This window comes from Dasypus novemcinctus, chromosome 14 (genome assembly GCF_030445035.2).
Source record: "Dasypus novemcinctus isolate mDasNov1 chromosome 14, mDasNov1.1.hap2, whole genome shotgun sequence".
NCBI lineage: Eukaryota > Metazoa > Chordata > Mammalia > Cingulata > Dasypodidae > Dasypus > Dasypus novemcinctus.
This window is the reverse complement of record NC_080686.1, coordinates 6,006,849-6,030,339: the sequence shown is the minus strand read 5'-3', so window position 1 is coordinate 6,030,339 and position 23,491 is coordinate 6,006,849. Positions and strand designations below refer to the sequence as shown.

Sequence of the window (23,491 nt, the reverse complement as noted above, 5' to 3'; positions counted from 1 at the left end):
TTTTGACAAGGCTGTCAAACCCTCCCAGCTGGCCCAGAACAGTCTATTCAACATATGATGCTGGGAGAATTGGATATCCATATCCAAAAGAAAGAAAGACAATCTGTATCTCACACCTTATTCAAAAATTAACTCAAAATGAATCAAGGACTTAAATATAAACCATAAAAATCCTAGAAGGAAATGTTGGAAAACATCAAGATCTTGTGGTAGGTGGTAGTTTCTTAAACCTAACACCCAAAGCATCAGCAACTAAGGAAAAAAATAGATAAATTGGACCTCCTCAAAATTAAACACTTTTGATTCTCACAGGACTTTGTCTAAAGGGTGAAAAGATCGCTGATTCAATGGGAGAAAATATTTGGCAATCACATACCCAATAAGAGTTTAATATTCTTGATATACAAAGAGATCATACAACTCAACAGTGAAAAGACCAACTACCTGATTAAATAATTGGCAAAATACTTGAAAAGACAATTGTTCAAAAAAGAAATACAAATCGTGAATAAATACATGAAAAAAATGTTCACCATTAATGATTAGGGAAATGCAAGTCAAAACTACAGTGAAATATCACTTCACACATATTAGTCTGACTGTATTTAAAAGTCCCAAAACTGTCAGTGTTGGAGAGGATGTGGAGAGATAGGGATTCTTATTCACTATTGGTGGAAATGTAGAATGTATATCTACTGTGGAGGACTTTGGCAGTTCCTCAGGAAATTGAATATAGACTTGCCATGTGACCCAGCAATACCTTTACTAGGTATATACCCAGAAGAACTGAGCAGAGACATAAGCAGACATCTGCACATTGGTGTTCATAGTGGCATTCATGATTGCTGAAATTTGGAACAACCCAGGTGTCCATCAACTAATGAGTGGATAAACAAATTGTGGTATATACATAAGATGGAATATTATGGAGCAGTAAGAAATTTAGGTATGAATCTTGTGACAACATGATGATCCTGGATGACGTTATATTCAGTAAAGTGAGACAGAAAAGGGCAAATACTGAATGCACTATTATGAACTAAATGTATTGTGTAAACTCATGGACTTAGTAATTAGAATATAGGTCACCAGAAAATAGGAGAGTAGATAATGAAAAGCTAAGGGTTAATTTAATATGTGCAGAATTGGTAAAAAAAAAAAAAAAAGTTGCTTGTAAATGTTTGGAAATGAATAGAAGTGTTTAAAGTATATCATATTGTTTGCCCTATAAAAACTAGGGGTTTTTAACTGCATTAAGACTTAAGTAACAGTTTAGTAATGTGCTGTGTTAGGTCTAGTAATCAAGCCAGGTAATTAAAGCCACTTCCTATGAGGACAGATAAAGTAAATAGATATTAATTGACAGATGGAGTAAATATTCAAGGCAACATCAGAAATGTTCTCAGGAAGTACATGCTGCAATTAATATGCATGGATTGCAGCAGTCAGTAAACATTAGGTGAGGTGGAAGCTGATGTTTGGGAAGTTGGTTCAGTGCAGTGAAACTTACCTTGTGACAGGAGAATCTGGGCATGGGTTGTAATTGAGTGAACAAACAAAATGAAGAGAAAGTTTTGACAACAGGTTGAGGACTCAGATTATTAAAATGAGAGGTGACGTTCCAGGTGAAACTTAGGTATGACATGCAATCCTTAAGGAATTTAAGATTGGGAGACAGAAAAAATTCAAACTCAAATTGTGTCTTTCTAGACATGCAATTTTCTCATATTACTAAAGTTTTCTGAATTTCTCTATGTCAATTGTTAAATGGGTAAATTAGCCTTTATCAGCATGGTTAGTATGAGGATTAAATTTTTTAAAAATGTAATTCTCCAAGCACATTGACTAGAAACATTTTATCCTAGACTTCAAGAACAAATAACTGTTAGCCCTAGCTGTTTTTAACACCTTATTATTTGCCTATGAAATTCATGAAATTATTAATAATATTTTAGAGGAGATTTTAGAGTATACATCCTTTCATATACATAAATAGTGAAAAGTAGGGATGTGAGAGCTGATGATGATTAATACACGACAAGATTTCAGCTACTGCATCACTAAAATATAAGACTGTTCAAATAGGTTTTCTCCAAAATCCCTTCATTCTATATCTTCTTAGCCTCCTAATCCTATGAGGATTGTGGGGCATGGCAATGACTTATGACCTATACACACATTTTAAAAAAAAATTTCCTATACACTTCTGATATTTTTTTATGCAGGAGATTTTTGTGGCATGATGGTTTCCATTGATCCCTCCCAATTTATCAAGACCTTGAATTCCATAATAAAATATATTCTTAAGTTTATTTATTGATATCCACATTCATTGGGTTGAGAGCTAGAACTTAGTGTTCAATGCATTACATTGTTTGATATTACGTGTGGGAAAACCAAGATGATTTAGGACAAGTGTATTCAGAAGTGTAGGGTGGCACCGTGTGGGAGCGCGGTGACAGCAAGGGTCGGCTCGTCTCCAGGCGCCGGTGCGAGTCGGACCCGGGTGGCGGGAACGGGCGTTAAGGCCCTCCGCTTGGGGTTCGGGTGTACTGCCCGCCCCTCTGCCCAGCTGCACCCGCTTCCCCCTCGGTGGCCTAACCCCGCCTCTCCCCCGAGGGCCACCACCGCGCCATGACAGCCCTGCCTGGCTGCCGCCGAGAACCCTGGCTACCCTGTCTCCTGCCCACAACCAGTGATGCACCCCTGCACGAACCTATCAGCCGCCTGCCGCCCCCCCGGCCACGCCCCCTGCCCCTCCCCCATCTTCGCCCTGTATTAACCGCTGTACTTCCTGAATAAATCAGACTTGCGCACAGATCCTAGTCTCCTCGGTAGTCTTCTTCCTACTGCGCGTCCTCCGCACCTTGCCGGCCCCGGAGCACCTTCTCGGAAGGCCCCTCCGTGTGTTGCAGCCCTCCGCCCGAGCCCACACCGCCCCTGCAGCGGCCCTCCGGGCGAGCCCACACTGCAACAAGAAGGTCAGTTTCAAGGTGGAGCAGGAAGGGAGTCAGAGTTCAGAAGACAGGGATTGATGTTGGGAAGCAATGCTAGTGTAAAAATCAGGAATAATTATATCTAAGAAATTCCAGACTGCTTCTCTTGTGGTAGAGACCTAATTCCAGATTTGACATGGGTCAGGGATTCTGATATTTTGAAATCAGGAATGGAATTGAAAGTCTCTAAACACCATGAGCTAGTTAATAAATACAATTCAGTCATTTTCATATTCTTATCTGTACAATGAAGTTATTCATATCATCCTTAATAGCACAGGAAGTCAAGTCTTCTGATCTCTTGACCCTGAGATTGGAGAGTCCTCCCTCTTTTTCTCTTGGAGCACACTCTATGTTCCTATTGATTAGGCTGGGATTACTCCCAAGTGAAGTGTCTGGGATTCATGACAGGTGGATCTGGAAATTATGGTGAAGCCTTGAATCTGAAGCCATCTTTCTCCATTCTTAGCTTTGCTCAGCTGCTTGTACGTGAAAATCCAGAAGAAGCAAATTTTATCTGAGCTATCAACAATGCAACCACAAGTAAGTAGAGAATTTTTAACTGAAATTGCATCTCTGTTGCCAGCAGATGGTAAGGTTTCTCTTGTTTGCATAGATATTCCAAGTGCATTCAGGAGCTATTCAAGGATCTGAACTTCAGTTAAGTTTATACAGGACTATAGAATAGTTTGATAATTTAGGGACTCATCAATGTTATCTCCTTCTAACCATTACAGTAGTTTGTTCCAGCTTCCATAAAGGCTGTGTATTCCTTGAAAACATGAGAGATGTTGTTTTTTTTCCTCATGTAAACCATGGTCTCATTGGAGAAGTAACACACTTATAGATCATATTATTGCCTGAAATTGGCTAAGACATGCAGTGAACAAAGGTGAAAGTGATTAGTAGGAGCAGAAGTTAACAGCCATTAGGTAGGCTCAGGTTTCAGGAGGTGCATTCAGTCAATCCACTGTTACAGGGACTGAGGTGTAGAGCTGTGCGTTGATGACGGGAGCACAAGGGAAGGTTAGGAAATAAAAGAAAATGAATCATTTATTTATTTTCCCCAATTTTAAATTTCTTAAAGTTTTGATGACTAGATTTGCGTATTTTGAAATATTCACAAAAAGAAAACTAAAATTATCCTTACAACTCTTGTTCCAAATTACCTAACCTCAATGTAAATAAATTTTATTCAAATTTTATGAATGGATGCAATGCATAGGAAATATTTTTTTCTCTTAATTGTGGCTGTGCATTCAGGAGTTGTATAATACATAGAATAAAATTTATGTTGCTGTGAAAAATTTTGAAGATTTGTAAAGAGCAGCAGCAATAAAGTGGCTTCTTTTAATCTTGAACGGACATATTAGATGAAGATACCAGAGACAATGAAAACTGGTGTTTGTTGGCCCAGATAAAGTTGAGAATGAGAGGTCTCCTGCCACAGAAATGATCAGGCTAGGACCATCTTTCAGCACAACAATCTCACAGAGTTCTGACTTGTGATTCCTGAACCATCTGTACCTATACATGAGGAAGGCAGTACTTACTAATCCTGAGTTATGTATGAAACCTCTTCAGTTCTTTAGAGTTCTGGATATTTCTTTAAGGTCCCCTGCGATTTAAATGAATAATAGACCTGTGAAATGAATTTAGATAAAAAGCATTTCATACATTGGCTGATTTGATTTGTCAAAATGCATAACATTGTTAAATAATTTTAGAAATGAGAGGAAAATGAAATAATTTATATAAGGGAATAATCTAACCATACTCATTGTTTAAAGTTACATATAGGGATATTGTTTGCCTTATGATGTGTCTGTAGATTTACTGAAAGTGATGGAAAAAAATGTTTTAGTTATGAGTGCTCTAGTATAAGTTGTATAATTAGCATCAGAAAGTCATGATTACAAATGTATTGGGAAATTTCCAGTTGTGTGTCATACCACATGTCATGAGATATTCCTTTATAGTGCAATTTTATGTATGCAGTATGTGTCTGAATGTATCTGAAATGCAGATGACAGTTCTGCATTGAGAGTGATCTAACTTGATTTCCAAACACAGTTTGAGCTTAATAAACACATTTCTGCTTCCTCAGTGCTGTTACTTTGAGCCTTACAGACATTGGTAAGGATGGCCCTGTGTGAACCCAAATTTCTGTGATGTTTTAGGAGTTAGTAACCTTCAAAGATGTGGCTATAGACTTCAACCAGGAAGAGTGGGCTTTGCTAGACACATCCCAGAGAAAGATTTTCAGAGAAGTGATGATGGAAAATGTAAATCTTCTGCTCTCAGTGGGTGAGTCTCTCAAAATTTATCTATGTCTATCTCTACCATCTATCTAACCTATTATCTACTCTCTATATATCTAAATCATCTTCTATTTATTAATTCAAGTATCTAGATTAACTTTTCCATATGGTTGTATAATCTATATTCTTTTATATTTTTATAATTTGCATTTAATATATTTATATTATTTTATATTATTTTATTACACATGCAACTGCCTAAATGAAATTTGTTTCCTTGCTTTCTACTTGCATCTATTACAACCCAATAGAATTTAATCATCTTGACCACAAATTAATGTCTTTATTAAATCTCAATTTACAACACGAGGCAGTTTTGCTAACTCAATAAATAATTTTTAATAAGATAAATTGACTATTTTAAAATAAGTGTTCTGCTCCAAGGACTATATGGTAGCTTCAGAACATAGTAGTAAAACTATCACATATATTCTTTTCCACATAGAATTTAGATTGTTCCACTGTAGTTTATGCTTACTGGATTATTTTTTTAACATAAAAGCCAAACACTGTGGAAATATAGAATTTTCTGAATTTAGAATTTGGAGGATTCTGCCACCTCTCTTTGAACTTGTGCATGGGCAGCAACAACCAGGGTTCCCCACTGAAATGGGCCCAAGGTCGAGTTACATCTTTCCCATTGAAATAGTGTCAGTGTTGTGTTCAAGGTACTGTTGCATTGCTGACCTTCAATTTTTATCTTATCCTTTGGGACCCTAGACTTGATGATAGTTCACTGTTACTAACACAACTCAAAACCCAGGTATCTTTTTTCCCTACAAACAGGATATCAGGTCTACAAATCAGATGTACCTTCCCAGTTGGAACAAGGAGAAGAAATGTGGAGAGAAGGAATAGGATTTCCTCAATGCCAGTGTCCAGGTGCACTCAATACCTTTGCAACAGTAAAAGAGGGGCCTCATCAGATTGTGAGTAGGTGCTTGCAAATATGAATTTCAGGTTTCCTTATTTGAGTTTTGATTCCTGAATGTAGGTGAAGATACTCAGGAAATTTTTATTGTATGTGATCATCATTCTATACACTTCTTAATTTCTATTCAAGTGTCTTTGACTTTGGGGAAAAAATATCCATTTGCTATTGGAATTAAACTTCCACATAATGATCCTTGTTCTGGTCTTACTCTTGGAAGGTTTTCCCTCTTTTTTCCTCCCTGACATCCCAACTTCTCTTATTTTTCTCATATTTCAATCTGAAAATATATCCTAATTTTAATTTCTATAATATTTTCTTCTGCCTAAAATATTCACTAATCTGATATTCTTTCTTAGCTAGGATGAATATTTAAAGCTTATTGATATTTTAGGATATTTGGAACTTTCCAGGATTTTCATTCCTCTAATTATACTCTAACAATTTGTTGTGTTTTTTCCAATTGTTACAGGCATCATAAGTACCTTAAAAAATCAAGAAATGATAGAAATGGTATTCATCCAACCTATCTGCAGAAAAGACACTTCTAACATCATGTCATGGGTAAGCTTCATTGTGTCAACTCTAGTTCTCCAAAAAGATACCTGAGGATGAAATAAATTAGGAATTAAGTATAATCATCTAACTGTAATTAATGTTGGGGTTAAATGCTAATACAGCACAAATCAATGATAGTTTGAATTTAGGGAGAAATTAACCTGAACACAAAACTATAATCTGAGCTCATATAAAACTATGATTGCGTAATTGGTTCACATACATAATCCTTAAAACATCATGAAGTTAAAATTTGATAGTATATCTCTGTAATTAGTTTGCTCTAATAGAAAAAAATTCTCTTTGCATGGATGAGAATAATTTGTATTTGAAACTAACATGGGAAAGATTTTAATTAGAGACTATCACTGGAAGATTAGGCTAGAATACATATGTAAGGAAATGAAGAAATATTTGTATATGGACAAATGTCTTACAGTCTCTCATCTAATATCCCATAGCAGAGATCCTACACTCAAAAAAACTTCTTTAAATGTAATTATTTGCAAGAAGATTCCACTCACAGATCCACAGTAACTCAACCTTCATTAATTCACATGAGAAAGAAACCATATTTCAGCAAACCACTTGCAAAAGTCCTCAGTGACCATACACCTTTCAAACATGAGCAAGTTCATAAAAGAAGTAAAACATATGAATGTCACCAAAGTGGTAAAGGGTTTGTGAAATGCTTTGGCCTTAGACAATACAATGAAACTCAAATTGAAGAGAAACTTCATGAGTGCCATCTATGTGGGAAAGCCTTCAGTCAGTATTCTCATCTTAGACGACATGAGAGAACTCACACTGGAGAGAAACTCCATGAATGTCATCTTTGCGGGAAAGCTTTCTTTCATTTTTTTCCCTTAAACGACATGAGAGAACTCACACTGGAGAGAAACCCCATGAATGTCATGTATGTGGAAAAGCCTTCAGTCAATTTTCTCATCTTAAACGACATGAGGGAACTCACAATGAAGAGAAACCCCATGAATGTCATTTGTGTGGGAAAGCCTTCAGTAGATATTCTCATCTTAGAGAACATGAAAGAACTCACAGTGGAGAGAAACACTATGAATGTCATCTATGTGGGAAAGCGTTCATTCAAAATTCTAATCTTCGAAAACATGAGAGAACTCATACTGGAGAGAAATCCTATGAATGCCACCTTTGTGGGAAAGCCTTCTTTCACTGCTTTTCCCTTAAACGACATGAGAGAACTCACACTGGAGAGAAACCCCATAAATGTCATGTATGTGGAAAAGCCTTTACTCATTGCTCTTCCCTTAAACAACATGAGAGAACTCATACTGGAGAGAAACCCCACGAATGTCATCTATGTGGGAACACTTTCAGTCATTATTCTCATCTTAGACGTCATGAGAGAACTCACACTGGAGAGAAACCCCATGAATGTCATCTATGTGGAAAAACATTCAGTCAGTATTCTCATCTTAGAAAACATGAGAGAACTCACACTGGAGAGAAACCCTATGAATGTCATCTATGTGGGAAAGCTTTCAGTCAAAGTTCTCATCTTCGACTTCATGAGAGAACTCATACTGGAGAGAAACCCCATGAATGCCATGTATGTGGGAAAGCTTTCACTCATAATTCTGCCCTGAGGCAACATGAGAGAACGCACATTGAACAGAAACCATAAGAATATCATCTATGTAGTAAAACCTTTTTTTCCCCCCTAACTGTAGACAACATGATATTGTATTAAACTGGAGAGTCCCTATGAATGTCATCAATGTGAGAAAGCCATCAGTTAATATTCTGACATTAGAAGAAATGAGAGAACTCACATTTAAAAGATTTTTGATATGGAAAACATTTCGGTCATAGATTTCATCTTTAAACATGCAAGAATTCACATAGTGAAGAAAGACTGTAATCAAAATGGAAGTTACTGTAGTCATCCATACTACTTCAGTTAATCTAAGGAAATTCATAATGGAAAGAATCCATTTGAATGCCATCTATGAAGCAAAGCCCTTAAATGGTTTGATAATATACCACATGAGAGAACTCATAATATAAATGAAATGGAAGAATCCTCATCTATCATTCTAAATTATAAAGAAACCAGAGAAATATGTAAGGAATTCTATATCTGTACTCAATGTGAGATTGCCTTAATTTATAATTTAGCCTTTAAATAAAATGAGTGAACTCTATAGGAATGAAACACTGAGTCTTCAGTCACTGTGAATATCATCCAGTCAAAGCCAAGACTTGGTGTGCTACAGAAAACTCAATTTTAGAATAACCACAAATACATGAAACAAGAGGGAAAAATCTTTACTTGGAGGATGAAACACTTTGGGTTGTCCAGGAAATTCATGGTGGTGAATGTATTCAATAGAATATCATGGAAAATTATTCAGAGATTGGAGAGCTTCTGTGAATAATTCATTGTATTTCTGTGAAGGGTGCTATTTAAGGGAAAATGATTGAGTATCTAAGGGCCAAGTTATAGATCTCAGTGGTGGAAATGTAAGTTTAGAGAGGGTAATGTGTATAGTCTGTGATTTGGGAGTTTTTGAGGGTAAATGGTATTTCTCTGGTTGCCTCTAAAGGGTCTGTGATAGACATTTCTTTGGGTCAGTGAACAAATATCTGAAGGGTAGGAACTGGTAAGTTTGTTTTGTTTCTGATCAATACTTCATCTCAGTGTCTAGAATCCTTATCACTGGGTGAAAGAGTCCTGCATACAGTAGTTCACTATGCCAGTCAGAGGCCCAGATAGTTTTCATTGCCCCATGCTAATGGCCCAGTAGGGAACATCCATCAGAACCCACTGCAGAATCATCTTGTTAATAGTCAAACAGATAATAGACTCTAAAATCTCCAAGTCACATAGGCAATGCTATTATGATAGTCCAGGTTTGGAAATCCTGTCCTTGACATTAACTATTGAAAATTGAGATACAGAACATGAATATATCAGAACCTTACAGCTAATTTTATACCTTTAAAAGACTATTGAATGCTTTCCTACTAAAATTGGGGCCACTAGAGAAGTATTTCTGTTCTTACCACTAAACATCCATATTTTTTGTAATACTGGGATACTGAATGCATTACCCTAAATAGAGAACAATAAGTAGATATCTTCTCTCATCACTTCCATTACATACGGATATAATGTCAGATGGCTTAAGGCTGACTGGCACTGATGAGCACTGTGCATCCAAGGTCCTTAGGATGCTAATGCAGGGAAGTAAAAGGGCCTTCATCTGGTATTGAACCAGGATCATTGTTGATGGGCATCTCCATCACCCACTCATTCAAGTCTGTCACTTCCTGAGGGCCTTGGCAAGCATGGTCTTGAATTTACTCATAGTTAGGCACTGCCTCGGTAACTGTTCTGTTACCAAGGATCTAGGTTATGATGGGGTTTTCCAGGCTCAGGAAGGCAGAGTTCTTGGTAATTCTATTTCCACCAAGGCCTTCTAGCACACCAGAAGTTACCTCTCAAAAGAATAGTTCTGGGCTGTGTCTGGGAGCTTTGTGGTCTAAAACCCATGGCTGTTTTCCATGTGATCCAATATAGATGTGCTAGGTGTGGAATATACTGCCACCAATATGAAAATGGCCTCATGACCTGCTGGGCTTCCTTTATGGATATGGGTGACTTTAGGGACAGTGATTTGTCCTATGTTTTTTCAAGGGTCAAGTGCTGGACTCTGGCCAATATACTACCTAAGAAAGTGACCTGGTAGACAGGCTTTGTATCTTGTTAGAATTTATGGCCTAACAAGAGTGTTGAAACCCAGTTAGGAAAGCATGCAATCCCTGAACAGTTTGTTCCTCAAACTAGACCACCAACATGCTGTCATCAATATAATGGAACACTTGGAGTCATTTGTTCAAGGGTAGCATATTCAAATACTTTGCCACCCATTGGGGACAGATTAGGGGGAGTTTTAAATACTTGTATGGCAGTACAGTGAAGGCATAATGTAGACCTGGACATTGGAATGTAACTTCATCCTGATCTTCTTCTCAGAGTGGGATGGCAGAAAAGGAATTGACCAGGTTAACAACTGTATATCAAACACTAATGGACACCATAATAGGTTCCAGGAGACTGACAAAATCTGGGGCCACATGTGCCAGAGGGGGCACTGTGAATTCAAGCACCAGTGGCTTATAATTAGCCACCATGCTCCACATGCCTTTTCCACTTACCACACCAGGCTCTTATAGGCAGAGATGGTGCAGTGGAGGTCAGCCACAGATAGAAGGTCTTTTATGAGGATGTCCTTTTTTCCATCAGAAAGGCAATACTGCTGCTGGTGGACAGTGCAAGAAGTTGGGACTACTTGGGTACAATCTGTCATTCCCCCCAATATGATAGCCAGAATTTGCTGGGATGGGGGAGCATACACTTTTAGTCACTAGTGGAATATGTAGTGGTGCAGGATATATATACATAGAAACACTGTACATTTTAGGCATTAGTTCCCTATTTCTTATCACCACCCCATATCTTGTTAACTTATCTTATAGGTTTTGACTCTGAGTGTGTTGATTATAATTAATTTCATATCAGTGAGTTCACACACTTTTTCACTTTTAAGTCCTGCTTATTTCATTCTATTTGTTATCTTGGTTTCATCCATGTTGTCACATGGATCAGAATTTCATTCCTTTTTAAAGCTGAAAAACTGTATGTATATAACATTTTATTTATTCATTGGTTGATAAATTCATTGGTTGATCCATTCATTGGTTGATGGTCATGGGTTGCTTTCATCTTTTGTCAACTGTGAATAATGCCACTATGAACAGTGTGAAAATATCAATTCGAGCCTCTCCTTTTAATTCTTTGGAGTATATATTCAGTTGTGGGATAGCTGTGTCATATGGTGTTTCTATATTTAGCTTTCTGAGGAACCACCAAACTGTCTTCAACAACTGCAGCATTTTACATTGCCACTAGCAATGAATATTCCTTTTTTTCAATTTCCTATCCAAAACTTATTTTTCATTTTTTAGTATCCATTCTTACCAGCCATTCCTGTTTGTACTGTTGCACACTGCGATTTATGTTTACACACACACACACCACACACACGTGTGTGTGTGTGTGTGTGTGTGTGTGTGTGTGTGTATATATATATATATATATTTGGAGGTACTGGGCTGGGGATTGAACCTAGGATCTCATATGTGGGAAGCCAGTTCTCAACCATTGAGCTACGCCAGCTCCCTTGCTGTAATATTTAATTAGGAAAATTTGAGTTTATAAAACAATCATGCATACCACACAGGATTCCAGTGCATCACCTCACCACCAATACTTGACATTGTTGTGACACATTTATTACAAATGATGAAAGAACATTATAATATTACTGTAGTTTATTGTATATGGCTTATATTTGGTGTATGTTTCCCACAAACCATCCTATTATTAACATTATGTATTAATATTGTATATTTGTTATAGATCTTGAGAAAGTATTCTTATATCTGTACTGTTAGCCACAGTCCATCATACAACATGGGATCCACTGTGCTATAGAGTCTCTTGCTTTGCACAATCCTTCCAAAGTGTACAGTCAGTGGTGCTCAATTCCATCACAGAGTTGTGCTATTAGCTCAGTCCATTCTAGAATGTTGTCATTACTTCAAAAGGAAGAGTCTCATACCCCTTTATATCCCCATTTAGTTAACCTTTAGCATTGATATAGAACCCTCTTTGCTTTGGTTGCAAAAATATTAGAATATTATTGTTAACTATAGTCAATATGTTAAAATAATAGTCTTCCCATGCATCACAATATTCTTAACACCTTGTAATAGAGGAACATATTTGTATTAACCACAATCCCCATCCACCCCTGAAATCACTATGTTATACAGTCTCTAAGTTATCCTCCAGCTGTCTATCAATTGACAATCTCCCTAGACTACCCCTTTCAGCTCATTTACATTTATAAATCAGCAGTGTTAGTTATATTCATTATAATCATTAACCATCCATTTTCACACTTTTACAACCTTATTAAACATTCTACATACATTCATCATCAGCTCTACCTTTTCAACCCTCATTCTGTCTCCTTATAACAAATATATGTAGTTTAACTCCAAGAGTTTACTCATCATATTTAGTCATATTGTCTGTGAGACAATACAATACTTGCCCTTTTGTGTCTGGCTTATTTCATTCAACATAAGGTCCTCAGGGTTCATCCTTGATGTCATATGCATCCCAACTTCAATTCTTAGAGCTGAATAGTATTCCATCATATCTCTACAACACATTTTGTTTATTCATTCATTGGTTATTAGGCATTTGGGTTATTTCCATCTTTTAAAATTGTGAATAATGCTGCTATGAACATGAGTGTGCAAATGTATGTTGGCATGCTATCTTTCAGTTTTTCTGAAGATGTTTTTAATAGTGTGATTGCTGGATCATTAGGCAGTTTTATATTTACCTTCTGAGGAATCACGAGACTGTCTTCTAGAGAGGCTCACCATTCTACATCTCCACCAGCAATTAATGAATGTTCCTATTTCTCCACATCCTCTCCATTACTTGTAGTTTTCTGTTTTTTAAACAATGGCCATTCTGTAAAGCATAAAATTATATCTCATTGTAGTTTTGACCTGCATTTCCATAATAGCTAATTTTCAGCGTCTTTTCATGTGCTTTTTGGCCATTTGTATTTCCTCTTTGGAAAAATGTCTCTTCAAATCTTTTGCTCATTTTAAAATTGGATTTCTTGTCTTTTTATCACTGAGTTGTATGATCTCTTTATATAACATGGAAGTCAAACTTTTATCATATATGTGGTTTTGGAAATTTTTCTATTGGGTAGGCTGCTTTTTTACCTTAATTTTTTTTCTCTCTCTTTTTAAAATGTTACATTAAAAAAATACGAGGTTCCCATATACCCCCCACCTCACCTCACTCCTTCCACATCATCATGGGACAGTCATTGCATTTGGTGAATACATTTTGGAGCACTGCTGTACCACATGGAGGGGTTGTGCAAGGAGTGTCCTGCCATGCAGGGGTGTCCCCCATGTAGGAGAGCCCCACACGCAAGGAGTGCACCCTATAAGGAGAGCCACTCCCTGTGAAAAAAAAGTGCAGCCAGCCCAAGAATGGTGCCGCACACATGGAGAGCTGACACAATAAGATCACGCAACAAAAAGAAACACAGATTCACGGTGCCACTGATAAGGATAGACGTGGTCACAGAAGTGTTGTAGAATTTGAGAGAAGTTTAATTACTTGAGTGTAGAGAGACTAGGATTCAGGAATGATTTTGAGAAGGAAAAATGGTTTATTGACAGACGGCCGGACTCGGGAACTTTCTGTTTGAATCCCGAGCTCCGAACAAGATTTTTTAGTCCCTTTTATACAGAGAGGAAAGGCCAAATGGTTCTTTTGTTTCAGTTTTCAATAGGCTTGAATTAGCATATATTTCCACATTTTAGTAAGCTTTTAGCATGGACCTCAGGCATTCGATAAGCTTTTAACATATTTGCTTTGCATTTCCCCTGAATACTTAAAGTTTATAGACCTTGCATTGTTAAACTGTTTCCTGCTTACCAAGGGCAGGACTGCAACCTTTCATCATTCTACACCCACAAGTTACAGATAGTTTAGGTTATCTCTGAAGAGACAAAGAGCCTGCCACTCATAGCCCACATCAGAAGAACACACAGCAAATGGACACAGAGAGCAAACAACTGGGGGCGGGGAAGGGGAGGGAAATTAAAAAAAAATAAACCTTAAAAAAAAAAAGGTGTTATAACTCTGTTTCCTAAATATGTTTTCTTAATTTCACCCCTCATGCCCATTCTCCATGTCATAGGCAGTCTGAGTCTTCATCACTTATAGCCTGTATCATTGTCACAAATTTCTCACTAGTTCCTCTACCTCTTTTTTAGCCTCCCTCCAATTCATTCTTTATACTTCTGCAAGAATATTTATAAAATACAAATTGGACAATATCACTCCCTTATCTAAAATCTGTCGATTGTTTATGTAGCCTGTACAATAAAGTTCAAATTCCTCAGCATTTTACACTAGAAATATTGTGACCAGGTCATGATACACCTCTGCAGGCTTATCTCCCACCAACCCCTTAGAGCTATCTTACACTCTTCTAAGAAGTGTCCTGAGGGGAAAAAAAATAAGATAATAAAATTCCTGTCAAATAAGTTTAATTTTGTGAGAGTGGGGAAATGGATTAAAAAACAGTAAAAGATATTGAGAATATCCAAGAAAGGAACAGAGAATGTAAAGTTTGAGAACTAAATTCCTGTTTTTCACTGAAGACCCATTAACATCTTTAGGAATTCAGTTTGAAAAAAAAATGCTGTTGTGGTATTTGGAGCAATTTATAATAGTTCCTAGAATATGCTATGCTCCCTTGCTTCTCCATCTCTACCTGGGGTTCCTTTAAAAACTCAGTGTACATCAATTACATATACTAAAATCTAGTGTATGTTGGACATTCGGAGGAAGAACATGTTCTATGTAAGCCAAATTAGTAAATATGTGATTAAAACAATGAGGCTAAATGCTGTGAACTTCTCAGCATAAAGTGGGAGATGAGTTGGTGGAGATCAAGAGACAGTAAACTTGGCCCCTCCTTCTTTACAACGCTATCTCTGAGTAAGTGCTGGAGTTTTGCTTCAGGTGTTTTGAGGTACTAGGTATTTTGAGTACAAGGCATTAAGTATTCATATATTTATAATTGCTGTAATTTTTAAGTATTCATATATTTACAATTGCTGTATTTTCTTCACGTACTGATTCTTTTGTTAGGAAATTTCCCTCTTTGTCTCTAATAATATTTCTTGTAAAATCTATTTTGCCTGATATTAATAGTTACTCCAGTTCTCTAGTGGTTGCTGTTTGAATGGTATGTCTTTTTCATCATTTAATTCTAACTCTACTTGTGTTTTTAACTCTAAGGTGTGTCTCTTTTGGACAGTACATACTTGGATCTTACAATTCCATGCAGTCTGACATTCTCTAAATTTGATTGGGCTGTTTAGGCAGTTCACATTTAATGGAATTATTGGCATGTCTGGATTTATATATCCCACATTTTTTGTCATTTTTTGTGTTTCCTTTCTTGTTTGTGCTGCTGTTCCTCTTGACTGTCTTCATTTGTGTAAGTTATTTTTTAGTGTACCAGTAAAGTAAATGTATTTATTTTTAACTTTTCCTTTAGTTATTCTTTAGGGGTTCAAGTGGGAAGATTGGAATATACATCTTCTTTAATAACACTCTACTTCAGCTCAATGCTAACTTAATTCCAGAAATATAGAAGCTTTATTCCAGTGTACCTTCATTTCTTCCCCCTTTCTTTTATGCTGTTCTGATATATATCATATTTATATATGTTATAAGTTCACCATGTAATGTTATAATTACTGATTTATACAATTTTACACCTTTAAAAGAATTTAAGACAAGAAATGAGAAAAAATATACTGATAGAACCATTTTTATTAACCACATATTTATCGTTTCTGGTACTCTTCATTGCTCCCCATATTGAGCACGTTCTTTTCAGTCTGAAGTATTTGCTTTCAGATTTCTTGTAAGTCATATAGGGTAGATTGAACTACTTTTCTCCAGAACTTCCAAGTTCTTATTCTTAATCTGTGTTACCGTGGGTATGAACATATTTGTAAATAGGTTGCTTAGAAAATGGATTATCAGCTTAGGTGTCAACTGATTTGAGAAAAGGATTTTCTCAGTTCCTATTTAGGTGTGACCCAAATTAACTAGGATGAACCTTAATCATTATTACTGGGACATTTATAAGCAGAATTAATTTGGCCAACATCAACAGATGAGAGTCACAGGCAGAAGTCTTGGCCATCAATCACCATGTGATGAAGGATTACCATCACCAGAATGACTGACTAGAAGAAAGCATGGCCTTGCTGACATCTTGACTTTGGACTGCTAGCCTCTGAAATTGTGAGGCAATAATTCTCATTATTTAAGCCAACCACTTGTGGTATTTATCATAGAAGACTGGCAAATCAAGACAGAAACCTGTATCATACCTCACTGATGTAGTACAAACAAAATGTTCCCACACCAACAGTAACATAAGAACATAATCTTTTTCTTTTTGGGATTCATAGAAGAATCTCAAACTGCCACATTCCTCTAAAGAATTCTTCATGAATTACTATTTCACCAATACTAAAATTGCCATTTGGTTCTTTTAAAAACAATTTCTATCTCCCTCTTGAGAATTTCCATTTGTTGCTTCATTTTAGTCATACTTTCTTTTAATTCATTAAATATGATCTACTTTAGTTCTTGGAACATGTTTGATGTCTTTGCTTATCAAACTTCTGGAGATAGTTATGGATCATCCTTATTTATTGATTTTGCCCTGCATATGCATCACTTTCCTTTTTCTAAAAACTGATCATTTTAGATAATATAATATATTTTAGCATCTCTGTATTCTGATTTTTACTTTTGATGGTGATTATTATGGCTATTGCCATTGATTTATTTTTTATTTAGATTTTTATTTGATCCTGTTTGGACTAAATCTATGAATTCTCTGTCCCCTGTATTACACAATTGCACATGTCTCTGCTTGTTATATGAATGTGCATATTTATGTTCACATCTAGCCAACAACTTTCTCCTGAGACCCACATCCAAATTGGACAGAGTCCAATTGGACTTATACATATATGCACATACACACATATATAAACACAAAAATATGTAACATTTTATATAGCATATTTTTTGTCTGTCTCCTGAGATAAATCAACATGCTTTATTTCGCCTTTTTTATCTTGTCTTTTTTAAAAAGATACATAGATCACACAAAATGTTACATTAAAAATATGAGGCTCCCACATACACCCACTCTCCACCCCCACCCCCCACTCCTCCCACATCAACCTCTTTCATCAGTGTGGCACATTCATTGCATTTGATGAATACATGTTGGAGTACTGCTACACCACATGGATTATAGTTTGCATTGTAGTTTAACTCTTTCCCAGTCCATTCAGTGGGTAGTGATAGGATATATAATGTCCAGCATCTGTCCCTGCAGTATCATTCAGGACATCACCAAGTCCTGAAAATGCCCCCATATCATACTTCTTCCCTCTTCCTGCCCTCAGCAACGCTGTAGCCATTGTCTCCCAATAAATGATAAAGTTTCTTCCATTACTAGAGTCACAATAATTCTATAGTAGAATACCAGTAAGTCTACTCTAGTCCATATTTTATTCCTCCATCCTGAGGACCCTGAGATGGTGATCTCCACTCCACCTCTAAATCGAGAGAGGGCTTAGATACCACATGGCTGATGGATGCAATTCTCCTGCTTGCAATTGTAGGCTCTCTTGGTTCCCTGGTGTGGTGGTTGACTATCCTCAACCCCCTGTTAGCTGACCTGGATAAATCCAAAACACTGGAGAGTAGGTGTTGCAACTCTGTTGAGACTCAGGCCCAGCTGGCACGTGGACAGTACAGATATTCAAGTCTCCTGAGCATACACAACCCTAGCACCAACCACCGGTTCAGTAAAATGACAGACGAGGCATGTGTAAAGAGATCACATCTGAGTCCAACTCCATCACACTCAGGAGCACCAATTCCAAAGTAGGGCCCACTGGCAAGGCACTGAACTCCAGAGCCATCTGCCATGACCTTAGGACCTGGGTGTCTCCATAGCCCTCAGGAGAACTACTACCTGGGGTTGTATCTACTTTGGCTGTCTCTGAGATCCTGCTGAGACATGCATAAGGGTGACCCCTCTGATGACCTCCCAACCCATTTTGAAGTCTCTTATCGATATAAACTCGTTTGTCTTTAAAATTTGTCCCTTTTGCTCAAGTCTTTTTCTATCTAGTTGCATCCCCAGCTGGTGATTGGTAGTAATCCCTCAGTGCCAGGGAGGCTCATCCCCAGGAGTAATGCACCATACTGGGGGGAAGGTAATGCATTTACATGCTGAGTTTGGCTTAGAGAGTGGCCACACTTGAGCAACATGGAGGTTCCCAGGAGGTAACTGTTAGGAATCCTGCAACTCTAGGCCTAGTTAAAATTTCAAGCACACAGGCTCATAAGCATAGTCATCAGTATCAAAGGCCCATCATTGGACCATCTTTCATTGGTCTTTGCCCTTGCACTTGGGGGATTGTTGCTGCTCCATTGGGGAGTGCGACAGAGTTCCCCAGAATGGAAACTCAGTACTCCCTAAGTTGTCTTGTGAAACTCTATCCCTATATCAATACTAACAAACATCCAAACATATCTATATACCCTATATGCATGCCCTGGAGAACTCCCACCCATGTATCCCTCATCAATGACACCCCACATCAGTGCTCTACTACTGGCACAGTTGAACCCCTCTGTGATCCAAAACTTCTTTAAAAATGGCAAATATTTCCAAATTCAATTGATAGGAAAATGAAATAGTAATGATAGGTTTAAAGATTAAAAATAGAATATATAATAATTTTTAAAAATTAAAGTGAGTAAAAAAAATGGAATATTTAAAAATGAAAAATACCATAAATATTTTTTTTTGGCATTTGCCTTTCATCACTGTAATAGTTTTTGCCCTGTCTGTACAATGGTGAGGCAATTTCTTCCTCAGTATTTACATTCTTTTTTTAAATTATGTCTTCAAAAAAGTTTTCGGTTATAGTAAAGTCACACTTAAAATATAGGGGACTTCCATATACCCAACATCAAACCCTTTTCCCCCTTCCCCAGCAATGATCTTTTTACATGTGGATGTTTCATTTGCTGCAACTGATGTACAGATATTGAAACATAGTTATTAACCATGTTTCCATGATGGTTTACATTATGGTTTACATTTTAGACTGTAAACTTTCTATAAATTTTTGGTTTTATTATGGCTTACATTATGGTTTACATTTTAGACTATGCTTTTATAACTTTTTGGTGAAATTTAACATGGACTGTATCCATCATTGCAGGATCATGCAGAAGACTTCCTTTGCCCCCAGTTACCCCCTCTTCCATCTGTTCTTTTCCTCTTTTCCCCTCCCTTCAGGGTCCACAGTGACAACTAAGTTTCACTGCTTGAAGGAAAAGATTCATAGATACTTGCAACAATGCTGAGGGCTTGACACACTAGTCTGTCCTGCCCGTTAGGAGCCACTCATGCTCTGAAGAGACACCCTCCCCTCTGTTTGAGAACATCAGACCTCCTCAGGATGGGGGTATAACACCTTCCTGCTCATTGTATGGCTCTCCACACACTGATACAACACACTGTGACAAGATGAGCACTCACATACTCCCTAGAAGCCTGCCCTAGGTGCACACTGTGCCAGATGACCCCTGTCAAACACCTTAAACCAGTAACCCTTCCCTATTATATTTTCTAAAGAGTTTTCTCAACCTTGTAGTTTGAACCACATACCTGACAATCTTCCATGTTCACCTGCTCTCCCACAACCCTCTGCCCAATTCCTTGGACCATCTGACCCATCCTCTCAACCCTAGCCTCATTGAGCCTGCCAAGCCTAACCTAATAGTATCTCTTTTTTTTTTTTAGTGGTTAACAATTTCCATAATTTAATGAAAAAGTATTGGTAAAAAGGTGACATTTGAAAAAAGACTGAGTTTCTCTTGGAAAATTGAACTATATAAGACAAAATGAAGAAAACTAACAAAGAAGGTTAAGAGGTAATACTTCAAACAACAGCAAAGTGTAGCAAATACATTTTGGGGCAATTGAAATTTACACAACTCCTTCATTTATCTAGGAAAATCCTGTAAAAATATCACAACTATATTTCCCTGACTGGAATTATTTTGGTCAATACTCTCCCAATGGCATTATATATGGAATTTGGCTGAAGCACTGTTTCAATGTTTGCTTTTCCTTGCACTCATTCAGAATTGAAAGGCAGAAAATAAGGACTACTGCACTGGTCTCTAACAGTAGTAGTTCAAAATAGAGTGCCATTAAAATTTTATTACTATGAAGGTATTAAACTATTATCCACCTAAGGAGAACTCAAAGAAAAAGCACAGAAACCTAGTACACAAATAGAGGAAATTCTCTTTCTCATTTTGGATGTTCACAGCTTTTTTTTTTTTTTTCAAACCAAAAAACCAGTAAACCAACCATACAAGTTGTGGCATGTTCACACATGTACACAGGCACAAAAGAAACATATTAAAGATGGAGTCAAAGGAGAGGTGAAATTCAGAAGTATTGGGGAAAGGAGAAAACAAATAGCAAAGGAACTCATTAACAAGGATATAAGAGCAACAGTGAGAGAGGAAAACTGCTGAGTTTTCCATATTGATAGAGGGGGGCCCTTGCCCTTACTGACTGGTGCCTACTGCAACTAGGCTGTTTCATCAGTAAGAAACTTTAAAAAATTGAAAATGGCCTCTTTTGCCTGAAAGTTCCCACTATCTTTTCTTAAACTAGAAGAAAGAATATTAATTTAAGGCTAAGAAGAAAAGAGAGCTAAGAATTATAGTCTGCTTGTCATTTTAAAACTGATATTTTCCCCTTCTTTGGGAAGCAGACATGTTTTTCCCCCCAAAATACAATTATTCTACTGTCTTTTCCATAAGATTCTCATCAACTGGCCCACAACCCATTTCTGCGAGGTCTTCGTTGAGTTCCTGGAGCCAGAAGATGTCCATGTCATCTAGGTCATGGCGGCACATGGATGCTGCCAGCTCCAGGATGTTGATATAACCAGGCTCCGTGGGTTCTGGGCCAGAGCAGTGGATGTACTTCCGGGGCCGGATGAATAGAACCTCCTTTACTTTCTCAGCTATAATCCTGAGGGAAGGCTGTGGAACAGTGTCTGGACTGGCTGGTACCTGGACTCCCTTTTCCCATTCTTCCTTCCATGTATCCGCAAAGATGTAATAGTTGTCAGGATTAATGTGATGAGAATCTGGAAGTTTCATGGCGCTAATGAGGTCCTTCCAGAATACCTCAGCAGGTTTCTTGTGTTCATTTGGAATTTTTGACTTGCTCCTATACATTGAGCCAGAAGTAAAGGAAGTAGAAGGACTTTCGTCTGAACTGTCACTGCTGCTGAGAGGCCTATGGCATTTCATCCTGGAGCATCCGCCTCCCAGTCGTGCGCGCTTCTGGCAGGCCGGCGCCGTCACCTCCGCGGAGGGTCTCGACACTCTGCCCATCCATTCATGGCGCTGTGCTCCAGGTGGGTCCCTCACCCCTCCTGCTGGGCGCGCTGCTGGCGCGAGGACCCCCAGCCGGGACTAAGAGCCAGTGAGGATGAGGAGGAGGTGCCTGAGCTGTGTTGAAATACCTAATAGTATCTCTATTCCCCTGTCTTATACCTTCACTGCACAATTAATTACCTCCACTTTTTCATAAATTTCACCCATGTGGGCATTGGCCATCCCAACTTCTGCCCTTGAAATTGTCTCATCAACTGATTGTGCTACGAGGAATAGATGTGTCCACCACTACATATTTAATGATCTGTCTTTACTGTGGGAGAGGTCCTCCTGGTCTCATTGCCTAGTCTGCTTTGGCAGAACCTCCACAATGACCAAGCTGGAGTGGGAAGGGAATGTGAGCAACCTCAGTTCAGGTGACACAGTCTCCCACTCTTCTTAGAAGCCCAAGTGTTACTGAATCTGTTGTATGCTTTTTATCCCTTTTTATAGAGCTGAAATGGTTCCTTTGGTCAATTATATCCAGTTCATCATCATATTTTGGAAAGAGGATGCCCAGACTTTTTATATGGCCATAATATGAAGTCCAGGATGGTAGTCCTTTTAGTTAATAATGAATAAGTCCATTGGGGGGTGGTGGATGAGTTGGCTTAAGAAATAAAAAATGAAAGATTAATTAACAAGGTCAGAAGTTGAGTGCCCATCCTGGCTTGTCAGCCACTTTTGCTATTTGTGCAATGAAGTTTAGAGTAGATTCCCAAATCACCAGAAGTCATGGTTTGGGCCATAATGAGTATCATTGGAGCCCTTCTAGAAATGGGACAACTAAAAATGACAGGGAGAGAACACTGAGGGAAAGTAACCACCTAAGACCAAAGAGTCTGATGTGAGACTGGATGATGACCTTGCAGAGGTGAACAGATCAGGAAATAAGTGGGTTGGGAGTCATACGAAAGAGCAAAGAATGAGTTTATTTTAAGGATAAGTCAGCACCTCAATAGACTGAATTTAATGTAGGAAAATGAATTTTGTATTTTACATTTCAAAAATCTATCTTGAGGATTTCCAGGAAGATGGAGGATTAGAAAGGCAGAGGGTTCATTCCTCTCCAGACAATGAATTAAGTTGCAACAGCAGCTGCTGGCACCCATTCCCAACTAGCCCTTACCCCCAGAGCAAACAGTAGTGAGTCCTCATCCCTGGCAGGCCACTATGGAATGAAGGGTTTGCAGGGGTCTTCTTCTTCAAAAAGGGTGAGATGGAGGAACACAGCCTATAGCAAATTCATATTTTAGCCAGTGAACTTGGTCTGCTGCCTTGGAAAGGTTGCACACTTCCAGAATAGGTGGGACTGTGAAATTGTTTGCCCTGAGTGCCAGCAGGGAGCTAAAGATAATTTGCCTTCTCAGAAACTATGCCTCCTGTCCTGGGCTGGTTATTGAGGTCTCAGAAGTAGGATGTGGCCAACCAAGTTTGAAAA

At 37.9% G+C, this 23,491-nt stretch overlaps 1 protein-coding gene across 1 annotated transcript in view; it reads left to right on the top strand.

Annotated features, from left to right (window-relative positions):
* LOC101440840 (zinc finger protein 781-like) overlaps window positions 1–11,544 on the top strand; it is a 53,243-nt gene extending 41,699 nt beyond the window's left edge. Inside the window, exons 2-6 of the mRNA XM_058275477.2 lie at window positions 3,466–3,539; window positions 5,177–5,303; window positions 6,104–6,199; window positions 6,721–6,812; window positions 7,268–11,544. Coding sequence (XP_058131460.1) covers window positions 3,528–3,539; window positions 5,177–5,303; window positions 6,104–6,199; window positions 6,721–6,812; window positions 7,268–8,431 — 1,491 coding nt within the window. The 5' untranslated portion in view covers window positions 3,466–3,527 and the 3' untranslated portion in view covers window positions 8,432–11,544. The remainder of the gene's footprint in view (window positions 1–3,465; window positions 3,540–5,176; window positions 5,304–6,103; window positions 6,200–6,720; window positions 6,813–7,267) is intronic.
* Window positions 11,545–23,491: the final 11,947 nt, after the last annotated feature.